The sequence below is a fragment of the Pyrgilauda ruficollis genome, unplaced genomic scaffold, assembly GCF_017590135.1.
Source record: "Pyrgilauda ruficollis isolate IOZ18807 unplaced genomic scaffold, ASM1759013v1 scaffold25, whole genome shotgun sequence".
NCBI classification, from domain to species: Eukaryota; Metazoa; Chordata; class Aves; order Passeriformes; family Passeridae; genus Pyrgilauda; species Pyrgilauda ruficollis.
This window is the reverse complement of record NW_024523822.1, coordinates 3,792,534-3,815,640: the sequence shown is the minus strand read 5'-3', so window position 1 is coordinate 3,815,640 and position 23,107 is coordinate 3,792,534. Positions and strand designations below refer to the sequence as shown.

The 23,107-nt window shown below is 38.1% G+C and overlaps 1 protein-coding gene across 1 annotated transcript in view; it reads right to left on the bottom strand.

Annotated features, from left to right (window-relative positions):
- ELOVL7 (ELOVL fatty acid elongase 7) overlaps positions 1 to 23,107 on the bottom strand; it is a 32,310-nt gene that overhangs the window by 1,493 nt on the left and 7,710 nt on the right. The window contains exons 2-7 of the mRNA XM_041470754.1: positions 10,672 to 10,760; positions 8,529 to 8,719; positions 6,200 to 6,280; positions 5,622 to 5,678; positions 3,820 to 3,925; positions 871 to 1,007 (exon numbers count right to left, since the gene is read on the bottom strand). Coding sequence (XP_041326688.1) covers positions 871 to 1,007; positions 3,820 to 3,925; positions 5,622 to 5,678; positions 6,200 to 6,280; positions 8,529 to 8,719; positions 10,672 to 10,735 — 636 coding nt within the window. The 5' untranslated portion in view covers positions 10,736 to 10,760. The remainder of the gene's footprint in view (positions 1 to 870; positions 1,008 to 3,819; positions 3,926 to 5,621; positions 5,679 to 6,199; positions 6,281 to 8,528; positions 8,720 to 10,671; positions 10,761 to 23,107) is intronic.

The window sequence follows — 23,107 nt, the reverse complement described above, 5'->3', positions numbered from 1 at the left end:
GGGAAAGAGGAGAGGGGAGGGGAGGGGAACCCACCTTCCCTGCACACTAGGATGTGAAAAAATACACTCCACATGAACTCCAAGTTAAAAGTCCACTAGTAGTGCCTCTAGGTCAAAAAGACCAAGTTATAAATATTCAGGCTACATTGTTCAGAGTTGCACATGGTTACATGAACTATTCTACCAAAACCAGCCCTGGTGCAAGCAGACAGGCTGCTCCTTTATCTCCTCCTTATCTTTGCTCATTCTAAGCCAATTGCTTAGCCAGCAACTGAATACTGAAAATCCACCTATTAAATGAGGTGGGCATGAAAAAGCACTCAGAAGAGCAACCTTTTGAAAGTGACCTAAAGCGGATAAAACACTTAATATACCCACACTGCAAGAGTGGGTTTTAGTGCTCTGGAGAGAGCATTAAACAGAAGTAAATTTTCCAAACACAAACATTTTCTATGAAAGAACATCAAGTTCTAAAGACATACATTTCCCCTTTCCTTACTACATGTTACATGTAGTTACTAGTTACATGTGTATTCTGTATATTAATTATATGTTCTTGGTGTAAATTTATATTTTAATAATTTTTACACAAGTATTGAGTCTTGTAAATATATTTGTCAAGTACTGCATACCTGAAAAGCCTTTTTGTCTAAATCTGTGATTACAGTGAATGCTGACATCAGCAGATATAAGTATACTACTGTAGAGAGCTCAAACCTTTTGTTATCCTCAATTAAAACATTAGTAAATCTTATACCAGCTGTAAGCTCCACACTTGGGCATAAGTGAAAGGACAGATTTATTGTTTTTAATTCATGTTAGCTGGAATCAGGTTTTTGAGAGGTCCTTATGTCAAAGACAGTTACTCACAAGTTGTATAGTTGTCATGTACTTTTTCCACCACAAATATTTATGATAGGCTGGTCCCAAAGAACAGATTCCGTAGTAAGTGTACATGACAACATGCACAATACAGTTCAGCAAAGCATGAAATGTTCCTAAACCACCTGGAAAAAAACAAAACATAGTAGCAGTATTACAGGAGGTATTGAAAAAGCCACTGAGGTCCTAGCAGATTGTCTTGAGCCAGGGTATGAAAAACATGTACCACAAAACCTAGACTTTGACTAACCCTCAAGGTGTTTTACCTGAATTGCGTTGATACCAGTTCTGATGGATCACATCAGTTTTTTGTCTCAGAAAAGGTTTATCTAAGCATTCCCAAAACAGCAGTAAAACCCAGCTGATCTAATTACATATAAAAACATTTTAGTGGAATTTTTTGTTCTTTGGGTCCATTTTTAAATTTTTTTATTAAAACCTATATTTGATAGGGACACAGAAAAGTTGGTAGAAAGCATTCCTCCTGGTTTTTGTCTCCTTTCTAGACATCATGATGAACTTCAAAAAGTTGTAGAGGATAAGAAATAAGTCTCTTCTCAATACAGATTTGTAGATTCACAGGGAATGAAATACAGTTTCAGACAGCAAGTTTTCATAATCGTGGACAAGTGTCTCACAGATACATTGCCAATCTCAAAACATACTTCCAGTGAAAGGGAAACTTAAGTAGGGCCCATTTTGGAATAAATTTTTGACAAACTGTTAACACATGAGCATTTCAAGTAAAGAAATACTTCCTTTTTCATTGGATTGACCATGAAGCTACAAGATCCTGCTCAAAGTAGCTTTATTTTAATGAATGCAAGAAATTAGAGGTAAAAGTGATCCAAGAAGCAGCAGACAGAAAAGTATTTTTAAAAGAAACATGGACAGGAAAACAACGATCATCAAAAAGAAAACAAGATGACATAAAAGGAGACATTTAGTGAGAAAAAGAGTGCTATTTTCCCATTTAGAATCATTCCAATTAAAAATAAAACATATTTTGTGTTTTTAGTAGCTCACACTAATCTTCCAGCTTGAGAAGGCATGACTCCTCCAGCTGTGATTGCAAACTTTCTTTGAAACTTAGCTATTTGTATTTTTAAAAATAATTTGAACGTTCTTACAGTTCAAATATACATACTTTTTTTGGCATGTGCAGTGAATATGCAGAAGAAAAAATAAATAGCTAAAGCAGAGAAAAAAGGAACCTACACAAAATTACAAAAATATGCTCCAAAAAATAGCACTAAGCATCATTTTATAATTCTCTATTTATATCAGATCAGAGAAAAAACAGCATCCCCATCCATAACTGATGTTTTTTTACAAACAGGTTGAAAACTTTACAGATGCTGCTGTTTAGAAGGACAAGCACTGATGAAACTGAATACAAGATAAACATCAGCAGGAATGAAATTCTTGGGAAAAAAAATTAAACTTATCAAACAACAGCATTTGGAAAGATAAATGTAAAGATAAGCAATAGGGTTTTTGGAATACACACAGCTCTGCATAAATATGAGGGACCATTACTAGCAGAGGACAAAACAATTCTTACACACTTTGCTGAAAGCATTTGTCAAATTATCACATGGGAAATTTGAATCTGATTCAAAATCAGAAGCCTGTAGCTGGTATACTGATCCAACATCCAGATAAAAAGGAGAAAGCTAATCACCTATAAGTGGAAAATTTTCAAGGTTGAAGAGGAGGGACTGTTATTTGCTGCAGGTTTCCCTTTGCAGACCTATAAACACACTGGGGTGTATGCTGAGACAACCATTCACAGTTTTATTATTAACTTAATGCCAGTCACTCAGCAAGATTTGAGACACACATAATCAATCCAGCACTTTCCTAATAACAGAAACTCAACAAATACAACAGAGGTATATCCATTTATACACAAGGAAAAGATGCACACTGGAAAGGTTCAAAAGACGTACAAATTTTCTGGAGTGCTTTCTGGACCACTCCAGGAAAAAAACAGGCATAAAATAGACACTAACACATCAGACTGAAAAGCAATGGAACAACCACTTCATCAATTCATTACCAATTTTCTGGGACAAAAAAAGAAATAAACAAAGAACATATTTCTAGGTAAACATGTATGAAACCCCACTATTTCTCAGTAGAAACTCCTAAAAAAGCCTAAGATGTTCCAGAAATGGATTAATAAATGCCTGTGCATTTCTCCACTCTGTGCTTTTCAGACTATTCTCATGGCAAGTTGTATTTATTAGTGCTGCACACTGGTAATGTGGCATAGGAAAATGCATGCAAAGACACACTGAGCAGGAAAGGAAAATGTGAAGGTAAGCTCATAGTGGTCAAAGAATTTAAATTCAAAGCAATTCAAATATGTTTCTTTAATAAAGAAGGTCCAGAAAAATATTTCTGTAGTTTCGTGAAAGCTGAAGTATCAAAGGTATATATAAATCCCACACATGCTATCTAAAGCCAGTAAAAGAAACTGCAACAAAGACTGAATAATTTCTCAAACAGGAAAAAAATTGAACATAGTCCTCCCCTCCAACTCCTTTCTAACATTGTAGGGGGTGAAATGGTTATGAAGCAGTTTCAACAGTTATTTGCTTCATGTATCTCTCCTAGCACTTATGATTTTTCAATGACTTCTCTTTCTCATTTAATAATGTTTTTTGCTTGGACCCAACTTTCTTCTCTGAACCTCTTCTCCCCATAAGAAATCAACACTGAAAAAAATGCTGTCAAATAGGAAAAAATGAGTAATCCCCACCCATTTAAATAATTATGGTGATCTCAGTTGTTCCAAAAAATACTGCAGAAGTCTAAATTTAAGAACACTGATGCTTCCAAGGTGTTTAATTCTCTTTCTTTCTTTCGTCTACCATAGGTAACTTTCACTACCAGAAGATATGTTCAACCTAAACTCCACTCTCTCCATACCTGCAGCAAATTTGACTCCAAACCACCAGGTCCATGGCATGATGGAATGATGAAAGACATGCAGGAACGTAACTTGGTTGTTTTTCTTACGCAGCACAAAAAATATCTGAAACAGATTTTTAATGAACAGAATGTTACAGAAGATAATCAAGTCAAACATATTTAAAGAAAGATGTACACATCAGTGCTGGTTGCTTATTACGATGCATTTAAAAGTTCTTCACAGTTACAATGTTGGGAGAGGAAGGAAAACTAAGTGACTGGCTGGCTATGCAAACTAGTTTTCAAAAAAACTTAAAACCAATAAATAAAATCCACCTGTGACATCTCAAAAGCCAAGGCAAGCTTTGAAACCAAATGTCAAAGGTTGAGCCATCACCTACATGCGCAACAAACAGTTTAAGATGGACTTGCTTGGACTGAGAAGTCTTTACAAGCATCAGATTTTAAGTCCCTTAAACTATTAATGAAAGGCCATTTGAGAAAATTACCTGAAGGACTAACAGTAGAAAAAACTATGTTAGAGAAAAAGCACTTTATTATGAACTCTGACTTAGCTACCACTGGAAAATATTAAAATTGTACAGAATATATGCAGGTATTCTTAAATGATATTGACAGGCCTCATTTTAAAGGACAGGCATAAAGGGAAATGTTAAGGGAAGCCAGCAAAAAAAAAATGTAAGAAGTCAGGTCATGGAAAGGGTAGTATCAGATGGCAAGCAAACAAACACAGAAGAAAAGAAGTCTGGTGTGCCAGAGAAAACTTTTGGAATCAGCTGATTTAAATACAGCTAAGAAATTACCTTTACAATAAAACAAAAAAGCTGATGAGAAACAAGTACCTAGTACCTGTATTCAAACAAAACAATTTTTTTTAAAAACCAGGCTCAGGACTAATTAAAAAGGAGCACTATAACCTGTGGGGAATAAAGCCAAATAGAGGAATATACTTGTCAGGATTTTCCAGTTTTAGCATTCCTGACACTTCCATTACCATTCCATTTGGTTTAGTCAGTAAGATCTCCTAGTGTTGAATCACGAACATTTGCAGATGAAAAGTCAGACAGCCAGCTTTGCCCAGAGGATGTAGAACATCCTCACTGCTCATGAGTCAGCTCGTGAACCATTATTATTGTGTCCCAAACAATAGGGCAAAAACTGCAGCTAATTCCAACACTCAGAAGCTGGTATTTTCAGTCAGTCCTATCTGGTGCCAGTCTTGGGGAAATGGCTGCTGGTGGTGAGTGAGGTCTGCATTCGGCTTCAAAGCATTGCTGCTCAGACTTCGCTTGAAACAGGTTAGAGTGCCAGCCTGACATCAAACACCTCTATAGTCAGAACACTCAAGACAATCTCCAGAATTTAGAGCAAGTAGGTATGGCAATTTTGTCCTGCATTCAGAGCTGCTGATGATATGAATGGGGAAGACAAAATCTGAAGATGATGTGAAAAAAAATATTCAGCATGATCAACTGTTTTTTATCTGCAGTGTTGAGACAAGCATTGACATAGCATAACAGATTAGTGTACTCAGCTGTTAGACAAGTTATCCAGTCTTCCTAAATATTTAAATGTGTGTTGTTCCCTCATTAACATTTTTCCTGATAATGAAGGTAGAGCAGTGTAAAAAGACAATGAGATAGAAAGAGATAATAGGGGTAAACACTGTGATGGTATTCTAATAATTGAAGATTGGAGGATTAAATAAAAAACAACTTATATCCTCAGCCCTGAACAGCACCAGTTCTTCTGCTGTGAAAAGGAAATTTTTAGGCTTTTATTAGGCTACAAATACTTACAGTGTCCAATAATTCAATGAACTTGGAAAAGAAGTAAAGCCAACAAGTTCGCACCATCTGCAAGAATAAAAATCAAATTGTCAAACCATAAAAGTCATAGCAGAACAAATGGGTATCTATATAAAGGAAAATATTGGGCCAAGTGATGTTACAAGGTTGACAGAAATATTGAAATGTATAATTTGATTGTTTTTTCTTTAAAAATATAAAATATTTTTTAAACTTGAAGGAATTTTAAAACCAACAAAAACAAAAACAAGCCAATGAATTCCTTGTCTCTTTCTTTCTCCCAACCAACCAACCCTCCAGTTAACTCACATGCTCTACATTACGCAAGAGGGTATTTCTATTTAGAGCATTCCACTCTACAACAGTGCATTCAAAAAGCAGGTTGTTCAAAAAGCATTTCTAAAAATAAAGTATATGTATAACACACTACTTTGAACAACCTGGTCTAGTGGAAGTTGTCCTTGCTCATATCAGGGGCGTTGGAACTAGATGATCTCACAAGGTCACTTCCACCCCAAACCATTCTATTGTTCTGTGATAACAATTCACCTTTGTCTTTGGCAACTTACTCTTAGAGCTGTCGGTGACCTCGAGTAGTCAACGATATCGCATCGGAATGAGTATCCTGTGGCCCAGCCTGACATAAGAAACTGGAGGAAAATAAGGGCAAAGATTAACTTTACGTCTTTTGAAAAGTTCATTAATTTTGGATTACTTTTGCAATCACTAAGCAGGAGGGGAAAAACAATATTAAAAACACCTTAAATCAGCAACTTTGTCAATCATCTACCTGTGTGTGGGATAGCTACCACAAAAATCCTTTGCTGCTGCAGATTAATGAATTTCTAATTCCAGGACCACACCCATAGACAAGAATTTTCTTCCTACACCCATTATTTCAGCTTTAGTAACTGAAGAGAAGAAAGAGATGCATCTCAAAACCAGTGTTAAAAAACAACTTACTGTGTAAGTAAGACCACAAAACCAAATATAATTATTTTTAAAATTGCTACCACAGCTAAATATCTTAATACAAAAAAAAAATACAACACAGCATCTTGATACTATAACAAAACCAGCACAACAGAAAGCCATTGCTAATTATCATTACAGACAAGGAACAATCAGTATGCATGATGTATATTTCATACCGTAGTCTCTAAAATTCTGTGTAGTTAAAGTTCATGGTTCAATTAGTTCTCCACTCACATGAGTGATGAGAACAACTGAGAGAGTGCATGACCACAGGACTATATTTACCAAATATAATATAATCTTTTCTCTTGGAATATATTAAAGTTTGGACAAGAGCAACAATATTATAGTTGTATTATAGTTGGCTTAGTCTACTGCCAGCCATTATGACATCTGTATTTTATATCTTCATGATGCTTCTCATTATCACCATCCACTCATGCATGGCAAGAGCTTCACCTCTCCCAAATGAAGCAGGTTTTAGTCCTTTTAACTTCCTCAAATAACTGATTGCTTGAAAAAAACAGTTTTCTTTTACAACACCAGCACTAAAACACCCACCAAATGACTTGGTTCCAAAAAGGGAAAGAATCAGCTTCTTGCTAACCACCAGACAATAGCAGAAATTCAATGGGTTACGCTCTGTCCATGCACTCTTTCATGAAATTGTAACACGGAAGTCTTGACAGCAGGCTTATTGAATATCATGCCAGTGTCAGACACTAATAGAAATTTAATTTTTTTTCTTTTACTGTTTCTTTTTGTGGTTTTTGGTGGTTTTTTTGTTTGTTTTTTTTTTTTTTTTTCCTGAGGTTTATAATCAAAACCAAACTTGGAACCAAATTCCAAAAGGAAATTCAGCAATTTTTTTTTTTAGAAAGGCCAAATAGCAAAAGTGTTCATCTTGCCCACCACTTTCCACACAACAGTCATGACACAAAGTAGCTTCTGCTGCAGTGCCTTTAGAGAGCTTAGAAGAAATGTCAGGTAGTTCACGGTAACTCGTGATAAGAGTCATGCAAATTAAGCTAACAGGAACATAGCCTGCCAATTTGGCACAATAATCTGACAGCTTTTTATTACTAGTTTGCCAAGCCTGAAATAGCCACATAGCCTGGGAGTCACACACAGGGTCAGTACTAGCACAGTGATGCTTCACCAAGCAAACGTGTAAGGCTGTCATTCACGCAATACCATCAATACCTACACTTCAATAAACCCTCCCAAAGCCCACCAAATCCCAACAAACAAGAAAAACCCAACAGCAGCAAAATCTCAACATTGCTTTTGAAAAAAAAAGAGAATTTGCTATTTTGGCGGTGTGGGGAAAATCAGTGTTAAAGATACTAAGAAATTTGGCTTATGGGGGAAAGCAGGGGGCAGAGGTTGGAGGTTTTTTATTCAGAGGGGTTTTGTTTGTTCGTTTAAAGGATAAAAATACTTTGAATTAGATTTTGTTGACCTCTGTCATTGATTTCTGTCATTTAAAAGGCAGATCTAACTGAAGATTATTTCATAGTAGACACTCTCTATACAGTGTTTGAAACATCAGTTGTTGTTCCTTCCCCTTAAGGGCATGTTATCACATTATTACCTAGTAGGACAGAAACAATTACAAAATACTAAGAAAAGCATATTGTCTGCTTTTCCTGCTGCAGTACAGAGAATTTAAATGATGAAAACTTTAAACTTTTAAAATTATATATAAAAACACAAAATGTTTCATGTTCTCTCTTTCTGGGTATGACTTATTCTCTTTTTCCAAGAATTACAAATTTAGCATACATCTGGGAAGATGATAATTACTGCCATGACAATAACATTTTTTGAGAATTGCAGTGTAGGAGTTATATTAATAAAATTATTAAAAATTAGTTGTTAAAGACATGAAATATATAAATACATTACAAACATAGTACTTACTTCATAAGTCATATATAAAGAGAGGGCTACCACACTAAAATTATAAAACGTCATGATCTGCCTGAGTTCAAAAGGTTTTTTATTTTCCATGAGTCTGGGTCCCAAGGAAGTGACAAAATAAACGTAGGTTCCAATGATAAAAGTTGTTGGAAAAGGTGAAGACATGAGTGGCCAGCCTTCCAGTCTTGGATCTAGAGGGGGTAGAGGGAGGGAAAAAAAAAAATCAGATGTCTACAGTACTTACTAAAACAATTACAGAAAAGCATTTAATTCCTGATGGTCTAGGTTTTTCTGTCACTTATCATGTTTCAGATGATACTGATACAAATCTATACTGACTGGATAACATGATTTAACCCATGTAGGATTCAGCGCTTCTTTCTTAAGATATCATGAAAAGGAGACGCAGAATCACGGGTGACATGATTTTCTGTCTTTACAGCACGACAAAGCACATACCTTCATACAACAAGTTATAATTCAACAAGCAAATGTTGCAAGTTATTCCACCAGAGAATAACTCTCTGTGCCAGAGAGCTATATTGCAGAGGCACCTCCTCCTAAGCACACCCCACTCCCTCTTCCTGCACTTGAGGCTGGCAGGTATTTCATCTGAGCATCACCATGATTTCACTGCACCCTTTTGTGGCTCATTACAGAGTCCCAGATCACCAAAGACTGCCACATTTCTCCATAAGCAGGTGAACTGACACAAACCCCATGTAATTTTTATTTTCTTTAAATTTTTTTTACACTGACTTTTGGAAGATTTGGTTCAGAATTATCCCAAACTTAACTACTGACTCAGTAAACTGTTGCTTTCATGGTTTGTTGCTGCATTTTAAGGGTAAAACTAGTGTTATTTTTGTCAAGCATTTAATTCATAGCCAAATGTTTCAAGTCAGCCAATTTTTCAACCCACAGCATTCAAGCAAGCTTTCACCCATGAGACCTTCTGATGTGGTTAACAGCCACTGGAAGTATAAATCAGATTGAGGAGGAGAGCACATTACAATGCTGCTCACAGCTTGTGATGTGCCAGTGCTGCTGCCCACAGACCAAGAAGGACTGTGACCCACAGCATGAGGAATCTGCTCGAGTGCGCTGCAGGAGAGCCACCACCTCTCCACAACTGTTTTTGTTGTATCCACCCTTGCCCTGCTCCTACCAAACCTTTCCCGCTGTTCTTCCCAAACTAATCCTGAGAAAACCATGTTCCACCGCTAACACTATGATACCAAATGCCACATACAAGCACTGATGGGCATGGAGACAACTCAGGTTCTGGAGTCATGGACACTGCAGCAGAAATGCTCACTCCATCCCAATCCACTTCATCCCATGAGTCATCCTAATTAAACTCTCTGCTCACTTGCAGGCTGTGCTTTTACAAGAACAAGAAAAGTGGTGCTCAGCTATGCTAGAAAAGATAAATCTCATCTTGCCTATCAAACCTTAACCACTTCTCAATTTTTTTCCAGGAATTAGCTAATCCCTGTCACTATCTGTCTACCACAGTGAGAAACACTGAGACTCATGGGTCTTAACCCCAAAACTGAGGTCTTCTCTCAGCTTTTGATAAGCAAACAGAATAAGAGAGTGGCAACATAAAATCAAAGTGTGATTAATATCCCTTACTAACTGCAACAAGAGACGAACATCCCTTTTCAAATTACCACTGTGACAGAGTTAATTACTCTGAGCATTAATTTCAAAATACTAAAATTTATCAGGGCTTGGGCTTTTTTTTTCATTTTGCAAAAGCAAAATGCAGTAACACAATGTGCATTAATTAACTGATAAAATGCAATTGTTTGGTAATGAAAGAGTTAAAACTATACATTCAGCACCATAGGAAAAACTCAAACTATATATTCAGGCAACCAGAGACACTGACAGGAGAATCACTGTCTGCACTTTATTTACTCTGACTTTAATTCCATAAACTACCTGAGTTTTGTTTACTTCCTGTTTTAAAATGCAGAAACTAGACTGCCATGTTAATAGGTAACCTGGCAAGTCTTACAAATATTCACAGGATGACAAAGCTATTTCTAAGTTGATAAACAACACACCTAGCATAGCTAAACATTGCTATTCAGAATTATTTGGACTTAGTAAGTTTTAGATTTAAATGACTCACCAGCATCTTTAATCCATTCATCATACAGTAGTATAGCCTTTGATGTCAGATTGCTAAAGGCCATTTTCACTTGATTTTTATGATGCTGCCTGCAGAAAACAAGCCAAAACAGAAATACGGGTTTTATCAATAAAGAAAGATTAATGAAGTTTTTTGAGAAAGACTTTCAGGAAGCAGAGTGGTAAGAAAAGACAAAAGACTAACAGAGCACCATATGTTAAATACAGATCAGGAAACATTAGCTGGCCACATCCCACTATCCTTGGGTCTAATTTATAGCAGAGCTGTTATGCACAACACTATGATTTTGCAATCTCTACATACAAACCAGGTGCTTCCGTGCCATAAAGTGTTATCTCAAGAAACCGTGCTGTGGTTAACCATTACAGTTAAGAGGTAAATATGAATAAACAACAGATGCTTAAATTATTTTTTATCACCATTTCCACTTAAAGTCCAAGCTGCTGATATACGAGGAAGTTCAGCTTTGCAACGTTTATTATTGAAAAAAAGAATCTTAAGTATTTCTAAGGTATGTGGGAAGGAGAAAAGGTACCAATATGTCAGCATACTCCTTTTAAATACAATAATTAGCCATGTTATAATTAGTATGCAAATCCCACTCTGATGAATCAGCTGTTTCCACACCAGAATCATGGAATGCCATAGTACCAATAGTACCACTATTAACTCACAAAAATTATCCAGCACATCCACTTTGCGTGCAGTACCTCCTCCTTATGTAAAACTTTTCAGAGAAGTATTCTTATATGACTACTGATTTTTGCTCTACAATCAAGCACTCATCAGCCCTTCCCTTGCCTCATTTCCCCTAGAAAATACCTTTTAAGTATCCCAGCACAATTGATGTTGTTTTTCGCATACCCACTCAGTGTCTCACTTTACCATATGAATTCTCTCAATACCCCTGCACAATCTTCACACTGTGTTCACCTTTAATAGTAGTATTTATTTACTATTTCAGGCTGCAGCACACCTTGATAACCAGCTCCCTTCCTCTGGCAGCCCTTCTGCATCTCCTCCAGCTAAGCCAGCTGAGGTTGAGAGAGCCAGTTCTTCCCTCATGGGTAATGCATCACTCTCCTCAGATCTCCCCACTATCATCTTCTAATTTATCTTCCCCTTAACAGTCCAGAAAAACAATTTCACCCTTATTTCCACTTCTACAAGTACATCCTGTTCACTGCCATTTCACAGGAATTTTTAGCCACTACACTCACCCTTCATTGCAAGATGCAACACAGATAAGCCTGCCTCCCTTAGAGTTCAACTGATATACTTCATCTCCATTCTCATTTTGCTTCCCAGTTGTTTTCCTGGTTGTACTTCTGTCCTGTGTCTCTGAATATCTGAAACCACTACCAATTTCAGGTTTGGAAAATATTCCCTCTGCAAGTCTAAGTTCACATTTTCTAGAAATATAATCCTCCAGCATCAGCATTTCCCAATTCAATGTCACTGCCTTGACTCTGACCATTTTCATGCATCCTGTATTTATATTACAATATTTACTTCAGCACGCCATAATGATAAAGGTGCTGACAAAACAAGAAGTAGGGGGCATCCTCTTTCTTTACTAATGGAAACATGAGGAGCACTCTTGCATTTGACGCTAGCAATCACATGAGAGAAAGCATTATATGGTTAGAGGCAAATTTTAAATATTATTGTTACCTTGCTCCATAAGCCAACTATGGATGATATCAAACACATGCAAATCCAATCCTGTCCTGGACTGGACGCCAGGTACTTCAGAGTGCTCAACTGTGACAGCCAAGCAATTCAGCCATAACTGGTGCTGGGGAGGAGCCATTAAAAATGTTTACTTTATAAATAACTATTGTATTAAATTGTTAGACCGATTACAATAAATTATCCTTTTAATTCAGTATTCTTTCAGTTTCAGACACATGAGAACAGTCTGTCAAGAGAAAAGGCATGGCAAACGGAAAGTACTTCATGCAGTGGTTATAACAGAATTCTGCCAAAGGCGCAGAGCATGGCTCAATTTGTCAACAAATATATTCACTGAGTACAAACAATCATATTATATTTAACTGGGTCTTTGGTAACAAAAGTAGCTTCCTGATTTCACTGCCACCCAGTTTTCCCACCCTCACATTACTGGAACTCAGAAAGGCTAGCTCAACATGCTGACCAAGACTAAAAGACTTAAACAAGGAATCTGCTTCAAAACATGCTGTTAAAAATCCAGAAAATTCAGTGTAGATTCTGGCACTAAATCAATTGCCATATAATATCAGTGCATTTCGTTTGCATGGCCAAGCTTTGGTGGTGGGGTGGGGGGGCTACAGGGTGGCTTCTGTGAGAGCCTTTGAGAAGCTTCCTCAGTGTCCAGCAGAGCCAATTTCTGCTGGCTTCAAAGATGTATGTGCCACTGGCTAAGGCTGGACCAATTAGAAATGGTGGTAACACCTCTGTGATAACAGATGTAAGGAGAAGAAAAAAAACACCCAATGTTTGTGCAGTTGTAATTGCCACCAGAGAAGAGCAGAGTGAGAACATGTGAGAGGACCTGCCCTGCAGACACCCAAGTCAGTGCAGAAGGAAAGACAGGAGGTGGTCCAGGCACCAGAGCTGAGGTTCCCCTGCAGCCCGTGGTGAGACCATGGTGAGGCAGCTGTGCCCCTGCAGCCCATGGAGGGCTCTGGGGATGCAGAGATCCAGCTGCAGCCCCTGGAGGAGACCCACGCTGGAGCAGGTGGATGCCTGAGAGGAGGCTGTGAGCCCATGGAGAGAGAAGGCCACACTGGAGCAGGCTGTGGCGGAAGGACTGCATCCCATGGAAGAGTGACCTACATTGCAGAAGCTCATGGAGAACTGTTGCCCGTGGGATGGACTCACACTGGAGAAGTTCACTGAGAACTGTCTCCCATGGGGGAGACTCCATGCTGGAGCAGGGGAAGGACTCCTCTCCTTGAGCAGTGACAGGGATATGTGATGAATTGACCACAATCCCCCATTCCCATCTCGATGCACCACTCTAGGGGAGGAGGTAGAGCTGGGAAGGAAGGAAGGGTAGGGGGAAGGTGTTTTCAGGTCTCATTTTACTTCTCATTGTCATGCTCTGATTTAGTTAGTAATAAATTCAGTTATTACCTTTAATTCGAATCTGTTCTGCCTGTGATGGTATTTGGAGAGTGATCTTTCTCAATCCTTATCTTAACCCATGAACCCTTTGTTGTATTTTTTCTCCCCTGTCCAGCTGTGAAGGGGAGTGAGAGAGAGGCTTTGGTGGGCATCTGGCACCCAGACAGGGTCAACCCACTACAATGGGCTTGGGGTGTTGCTTATGACACCCTCTTACAGTTGTCATTCAACAACTGCAAACCCACAAACAGACAATTCTTCACATTTACCCACTTGAACAAATAGACAATTCTTTACATTTACCCACTTGACTCCTCCACTTTAATTTTTTCATCAGAAGTCAGACAAATGTGCTGTCAGCATTTAAATAACAACTCTTATACCATAATACCTGCTAGGCATAGAGGCCAAGTGCAAGACTTTTATCTGAAATCTGACTATTTCCAATAGATTTCTTGCAGTTGTAGTAGAAAGGCAGATGATGAAAATAGTGAACCTGGCACTTGCCATACTGATGGTGAGGGATTTGTCCCAAGTCTCCTAACCCCAGCACTCAGCTCCTCTTCCTTTAAAACAGTCCTCAAAAGTTTAGACAGCAGAGGCTCTCAGCCTTCAAGATTTATTTTCTGTTCACAGTCAAGCAAGAAAAAACTCCATCACAGTTACTGAACTTCTGAAAGTTTCTGGAGCTCAGTAACTCTGGAATTCAGTAACTTGAGAGAAGGATTTACACAGAAAGCAGCTCCTGCCTCACCACTCAATAGTGACTGACCTGAATCTGAATCTAAAGGTAAGCAAAATACAGTAAGTTAACTCCAATTAATTTAAGAAATAATGTCTGCAAGAGAGACAGTGCTGTTCATAACTTTCCTACAGTTAAAAGATTTATTTAAAAACCAATTTTTATATATGACATTACTATTTCACTTTCAATGTATTTTACAATTCCACCTATTTTGTTACCTAGCTACCCAGTTTTCCTTCATAAATCTACTTCTGTGAACAATAGTTTACATTAATGTTAGGTTCTTAGGATAATTTTTTGTTAACCAACTACAAAAGGAGAGTTAATGGAAGCATGAAAAATATTTTGTCTTACCTTGTTACACTTACTTCACACACACTGGAAAATAATATGATCAAGACCTGCTTTTTTCATGGAAGAGTGAAAAAAAAAGGAAATCATACCTACACACAAGCTAAACAACCAACTTGTGCTACACACAAGATAAACAGCTAGCTTGTGCTTCAGCAAAAAACCAAACCATTTCTGAAAGACTGTTTTTTATAGTACAACTGTGTTGTTAAGAAGTAAACTGATAATGCTTTGACCATAGTGCAATCTTCCAAAACATTTGGCAGTAAGCTACAGAAATTATCTTCTAAGAGACTGGAAAGAGTTCACCTAAGGGGTCAAAGAGTTGGGGCCAGAGAAGGCCATTTGTTAAATACACAATTTTAGTTCTTCATACTATGAACTCATCTGCCTGTTATGCATTTGTATAGCCCTAGTTCAGTCAGGAAAACATACATTTGTTTACCTACTGCCTAATGTACTTACAGAATCAGTACATCAGCACTTTTATTTCCAATCTTCCTCTTTCTGCTCATAACAAAATTTTTAAATGCCACTAAAATACACAATAGATTGTCCAGTTTCTACCAAACTCTCTCAAAATTAGGTAATACAAGCAGACTCATTTTCAAAATTGGGTCATTTTAAACAATATATTGCCAACAATTTACATAAACTCAAAAATGCAGTCATATAAGTAATCTGGCCAGCTTTAAAAGTTCTAAATAACAGAGACAGTCCTCTCAAACACATGCAGTTGGAAAACAACTTTCAAAATCACCTAAACAATGTATGCAAGATATTCAGCTCTTCAAAAGTAAGCACTACTTTTCTTTTTCTCAGTGGAAATAATACTGTGTACCTAAGTTCAAGTCAGTGTAGCAGCATAATTTCTGAAGATATCTTTAAACAAATGTGCCTCCACCGCTGTAAGGAAAAGAGATGAAGTGAGGCAAAGGAGGAAAAGTTTTGTGTTAAAGAGCAAAGTAATCTGCTGTGCTCTGGTTGCCTGCAGCTCAGCAGGCAGCTGCAAGAACCCACTAACTGCAGCTGAGCTGAGGCGTACAGCTTGGCAGAACCAGTTCCAAGCTGGACCATTACCTTTACTGGAGAGAGAAGGGCAGATAAGATTGTTTACACCAACAAAATGCCACAAATACTACAGCAAACCATATGAGAATGTCTGACAATGACAAGTGGTAAGGAAACAACATGTTGGAAGTGCTCCGGTTCACTTAGCTCACAAAAATGTTAGTGATTTTTGTAATGGGAATTACTGGTATGCCTCAAATATTCCTAATTTTTAAATGAGAACAAGAAGTTTCTCACATTCCTTTGGTTAACCCACATGAAAGATATTTGCCATTCTTTATGCTCATTTACTCCCCCTACATAGTTTTTAAATAACAAAAGAGATATCAAGATTTGCTTTTAAATAGTAATTTTACAAAAATTGTCTTATATTAAATGGCTACTAAACAAAATAAGCACATAAAGAACTTCACCAAAAAATACACAAAAAAACAAACAAACAAAAAAAAAACAAAACAAACAAAAAAAAAAAAAACCAGAATGAAACAATCTAATATAAGCTCTGTCACTCCAAAAAACAATTTTCAATTCAGCATGAACTTAAAACACTTAACATTAAAAATATACATTAGAGAAAAGAAGCTTATTATTAAAAAGACAGACAAGATACTTTTACAGTGATCCTTTAGAAAATGTCTGCAGATTATGACAACTCAGGGCAGAATTCAGTGGTCTAATTTCCACCGAGGATGGGTCTCAAAAACCAAGCTTCTGGAGTGTCACACCTAGCCCAGTAAGACAGAGATGACTGGAGGATCATCCACCCTGCAGACCCCACTGGAAGAGGGAAAGAGCCTACAGCAACATTGACACATGCAGGTCTGATTTCAAAATTATAGCTTAAGAAATGGCAGTAATACTGGCTTACATATTCAGGCACAATTATGAAACTTTCATGTTTCAGAATCACTTTGTATACTGTTGTTAATTCTGCTCTTGAAGTTCAGAAGGTAATTAAATTAGGACATTTCACAGATGGTATCTCAAGATTTACCTGGGAAATACCAGCTCTGCCCTTCCTATTTCCCAAGGCTGTGTGTTACATAATTGCAGTTATTTTAACTACATTACTCCCTTATGTCACATGGCAAGTAACTACAAACTGCCTATTATATTACACGGATTACTCACCCATGTTCTGCAACAAAGTTTTAAACTTTAGCTGGGTGTCACCTGTTGTTATGGATTTTGCTGAGAAAAGTTTCTGCCACCTTTTCCATTTTTATGCCTTCTCTCAACCATCCAGCCCAGCTTGTGAGAGATTCATCTCACATGCAAGTTTGCTACATCCTGCTTAAAATCACATGGCTTTTTCCTCTTTGATAATATTGCTTATAAACACTGCCCCTGCTAGATGACAGTGGACATCCTAAAAACAGATTACTGAGGTTTAGAAATTTTATTAGAACATATTCTAAAATTACTCATTGGAACTATTCAATAAGATATCTAATGCTTATCTTGTGTAGTCACCCTTACTGAATTTTTACATGGCACCTCTTTATTTAATCCTTTGCTTTTTAAACTAGCATAAAATCTGTTATTCACCTATGTGACCGAAGTACTCTAAGTAGCACAACTAGTGAAAACAGGTTTCATTTCAACCACACTTCACACTGTTTTTTTGTCTGTCCAATGGATTTCCCACTCAGCTGCTGTGTAAAATAAAGACCAGTTTGTATTTGCTTCCACACCTCTGTATAAATTGTTAAAAGAACAGATACTAAAGACTTCACAGCAAAGCTGAACAGTAACAACAGGCATGGAAAATCCCCTTCTTATGTGAACAATTTCAGGAGTACAGCCCTGCTTTGTACCCAGCTCCCAGCCAGGATTACATGGGCACTCTCCTGGAGCACATACACTGAACCAACCACCAGTGTCTGAATGAGGAAGGCCCCCTGTGCAGTCCAGTCCCACAGCATCACAGCCAGTGGGTCTGCTCCAGGCAGCTGCAGGATAAGCCACAGCAGTTCACCAATCCAAATTAAAGCTTAGGCTTTGAGAAAGAAAAAAAAAGTTATTATTTCCCAGTCAACTCAGACTTGAATGGCTGAACTGGCTTGTGCAAAGGAAACATTAAAACTCACAAACTGAAATGCCACAGAAAGGGAGAAAAGTGGGAATAACAGCTTTGTTCTTGAGACCCATCCTCAGTGGAAATTAGACCACTGAATTCTGCCCTGAGTTGTCATAATCTGCAGACATTTTCTAAAGGATCACTGTAAAAGTATCTTGTCTGTCTTTTTAATAACAACTCTCATAGATCCCTTTAAGCTGATAATGAAGCCATGTAGGGAGGCCACATCATCATCCAGTCCCACCTACTCACAGACAATCCTGTTCTAGATGGCTAGTCCAACACTTCACATGCTCCACCTCAAAAAGTCATCACACTGTCCACCAGAGACACTCTACAAGATGAGATGTGAAGCCACAAAAATTACATTGTGCTACAATAAGGCAGGAAAAGAGCTGTCATCACCAGTATCTCAAATATCTTAAAACATATCACCTGAGGTTGCAGGGATGCATGTGAAATGATCCTAGGGACTAATCTTGTACATCACATAGAAAGACTTACCAAGTCTAAATAGTTCTTCCAACCATAGCCTGGAAGGAAGTTTCTTTGCAAGTCTGAATCTACTATCAGGTTGAATCAAGCATGAGACTCTGGGCACATCCCTCAAAAACTTCTCAGTTTCACTTAGGACTTGAGCACCACAGATATCACTGGATCATCACCAATTTTCTTTCCCCATACTTCCAATGTTTCAGAGAAAACAAACAATATTAGCAGGGGTAAAGTTCCTAAGATTTCAACTTGTTTTCAAGCGTTTTCAGTGCTCCCCTACCTTTAACAAAAGCTCTTTATTGAGCATTTAAATATCAGCCATCCTTCAGCCAACTGGTCTCACCTACCTACTCTGCTGCAATGAGTGGCTCCTCACACAGCTTAGAACAGCTCTTCTCCTTGGTGCCCCAGTGCACAACCTACGCTTGGCTCCTTTGAGTTTGATCCTAGCTCAGTGACACCAGCTCACAAGGTCACCTAGACCTGTGTACACAGTGACTCCTGAGGCACACACAGCACAACTTTCACTAAGAAGTCAAAATAAGGTTCTTAATGCAACCTCACTTCCACTTGATAATGGTATATCATTACCCCTATCAAAGGTCTTTGGTAATGCATTGATCTAGTAACTGGGCCATATCCAACCCAGGTTAATATCCTCCTTTCCCAAAGGATGTAGACTCTCCTGTTTCCTCCTTACCTTACTGTGCAACTAGGAAAGCAGCATTTCAGATTTACTTGAAAGACCAGATCAGCTAAGCTTTAGGTCATTTTAAGCAGACTTTCACAAAACATGAACTAAAGGCTAGAAAGCAGTAACACAATCTACTATTTTCAGCTGTGCTGCACAATCATGCTAACATACCCCGTGTGCTCCATGCTCATTCATCTACAAGCCAACATCTTAATATACAGAGCTCTTACCCATTCTGTTTGTTTTTCCTCTACAAACAGCTATAGTGGAGACAGTTCTGATAAGGATAGGTAAGAATTATTTACAGCTCTGGTGTTTCTAAAGTGTATCATTAGTATCATCACCAGTAACCAAGCAAAACAGAATAAACTCTATACTGAACTAGAGGGGTAAGGACTGCTATTTACCTGTGCTGAAAAAGATAAAACAGACTGGGTTTTTTAAGCTGCCTTGGAAGCACATTTTTAATACTCAGTTTATAGGTAAGTTCTAAAAAGAGAGAGGGAATGCAAGTGCCAGCTAAATACTATGAATTAAAGGGATCAAAGACGTCTAATGTCTGAGACTGTCCCCTTCTAGCAGCAAGCTGAGTCACTGAGTTGGCTCCACCATATCGTCTACCCTAATTTACAGTTAAGAGTTAATGCATTAGAGTTAACTGAATATAAGGCTCTCATACACTGAATTAATCACAATAGAAACAGTTTGCTACCAAGGACTTGGTTTGTGTTTACCCACCTCTTAGTAGATCAACAACATAAATTGTCATTAAATAGTCACAGTGGGGGTCACTCCATGGAAGCTGAACAGAAACAGAAAAGCAGAGCTAAACTTCAACTTCCAGAGAAGACTCCTTACAAAAAAAGGGAAAAGGACTCGTGACATATGTAGTATCTTGCTAACCTAGCCAATGCCAATGGAAAAAAAAAGCGGACAAGCCTTTTTATTTCCAAAGACATGTCATAACCAAGTAATCAATGGCAATGCACCAGTTGGTATTCAGCAAGAGGGAAAAAAAAATAAAAAAATTGGACCATAATTTTCACTTGCAGTAGACAAAGACAGGTAGATGGAGCTGTCTTTGTAACAACGAAAACACATCAGAAAAGAGTTTTATAGGAAGAGGAGATAGAAAAAGAAAAGTAAATATTACCTTAATAATGCAATATTCACCTTAAGAAAGAAGAGGTAAGCAAGTAAAGTGAAAATATTCATAATTATTAAAGGAAGAGGTGTTTTTCCACCTTGTGTTACAACTTGTGTATAGCATAGCATAGACTCAGCTCTTGTCACTGTAGTTGCCATGGCAAAACAACATTGCAAAATCAATGCCATTTTATGGAATTTTTATTGCACCAGCTCTAACCTTGCTGGGTTCAGAATATTAGTAAGTAGTAACACTGATAACACCCGTGCAGAGTTGCAACATACTATTTTGTACACCCTCTAACGCAGCAATTTACAGTAGTTGACTGCTCCCACACCACTCTCCCATGCTGACGTGAGCTAATTTGCTTTACCATTGTTTCCCACTGCCTTGCACTTGCTCAACCTACCCACCCTCTGGGTCCTGGGCCGATATCCTAGGCAGCAAAATAATGTGTTCCTTCTGCTCCTATTTTGCTTGCACTGCAGTAGGCAGGCATAAATTTTAAAGGCAGCTGACCAAGAACTGACACCCTCCCTTCCCTCCCCCTCCTTTTAAGCTTCCATGCAGCATAGTGGACATGCTGCTGAGCATTGTAAACACCAGCAACTGCACCCTCCCTGGGAGGCTCTTCCAAGAGAACGGGAACCAGCTGTGCTGGCACCTTTGGCAGTGACCCGCACAGAGCAACGTGAACTTGGGGAAGCGTGACACGGGCAGCAGCGGCACAGAGACGGGTGATGGCAGAACTTGGGGGTGACAAAAGCCGCTTTAAAGGAAATGTCCTAAGTGCTTTTTAAACTAAAGTCTCAGAACACTCCTCCTACCCAAGAAAGCATGCTGACAGTATCGTTAAAAAGCTGCTGCTCCCACGTCGTCTTGGCACATGTACTTTTTGGAGCACACCAGGAAGCAACTACACTGCCACATCCCAAATCCTTCCAGTTCAGAGCTGGTAATTTATACAGCTGCAGCTGGAAGTTTCAAATCACTGAGGGATATACAGGGAGGTATACAGGACTTAAGTTGTTGTTGTTTAAATTAACATTCTTCAGCATGATGAAAGGTTTGGTTAATCACTATGAAACACACTCATGAGTATTAGTATCAGGCAACCCAGGAAGGCACATTATTCCACTGTTTGGAGACACAGATCTCTCTAGTCTAAACAACTAAATAGAGCAGTAAAGTCAATTTCTCCTGGCACTCCATTTTTTATTTTCCAAAGAAGATCTCCACTTAAAAAAATCTAATTAGCTTATACTTACCCCTGACCAAAGTTACAAGTTTCTGAAAGAGAAAAGCCAGATGTTTCTATTATACCCTATACTCAATGGAGGAATCACAATGGGCTGGAAAATGGAAATGGACAGCAAATAGGCATCTGAAGTTTAAGGATAACTGGAGGAAATTACCCCACATGCTCATTCTGAAGTCAAAGCCACTTGCATTATGATTATATGTTGAATCCAGAGATGAATGCATGGAACCCATTATAAACCCCTATTTGATTCTGTTCAAAATTTGAGTAAGCTTTTGGGTACCACTCCAGCCATCTTGCATGTTGCTTACACTACTTGCCTGATAACTTTCCCCAGTACCTTTTCCTTTTGAGATGACTCACCCAATGGAGGCAGATCCAGTTTGACAGCTTGGGCACATGGGGTGAACACAAGAATGGGAGCACCTTGGCTTTCACACAGTGCTAACAGCAGTTACAAAAATACTCTTTTCCTCTTGCTATGCAGATACCCTTCTAAGGGCTGTGGAAGTGCCGGACTTTCAAAGGATTCTTGTGACAGACTTGGAGGTCAGAACTCAAGAAACTCTAAGGAATAGGAATATTCATGGTTGCCTATAAGCATTAGAGTGAGGAAACATCCAGACACAGTGACCCAGAACAGGCAAAGGCCTGTAGAAACTAAAGAAAAAGGCTGCATGGGCAACAATGTTGCATGGACAGTATTCAGAAGACAGCCTAACCTCAAGAGCTTGCATGAAAGCAAAACCTAAAAACATTAACTGGCTTGATCAGCAAAAGTATCTAACAAGATTTTTTTCAACCAGATCTTGTTATATAAATTCAACTTTAAAAATTTATTAATTTTTCATTCAAATTCCAAGAAATCAATATGCAGAAGTTTGCAGAACAAAATGCAAAATGGAGGTTGATATTATAGGCAAAGATATATTAATGACAATACAGAGCTGTGAAAGCATACTTCTGCTCCAGATCTAGTTATTTAGACCTTAGTTCCTTTGCTAATAGGGATTTCTAAAAGTCTTCATTATTTTGCACTTCCTGGAAGCTCAAGAACAGCACAAAAAGAAGCACTGTGCAGGCCATGAGTTTGTAACTCAGAGCTCTTTTAAATCAGCCTGGAACACCGAACAGTAATTTCACTGAGAAGCAGAATCAAACAACACATCCATGCACAAGTTTAATCACAGGTATGTAAGGATTTTTTCATCACTATTTTCTACTACCACAATAGAATGCACTTTTTACCATCTTTCCAATCACTTGGAGACCACCCAGGATCACAAGACATCTCTGCAGTTTAAAATACAACAGTTCATCCAGACAGCATGGAGGGATGAACCAGCTATGTCTGGGCAAGGCAACTGCACTTTTTTTGTCCTCTTGTCGATCCTGAAAGATTGCCAAATATAAATAGCTTAAAAAAAAAAAAAAAAAAAAAAAAAAAAAAAAAAAAAGCC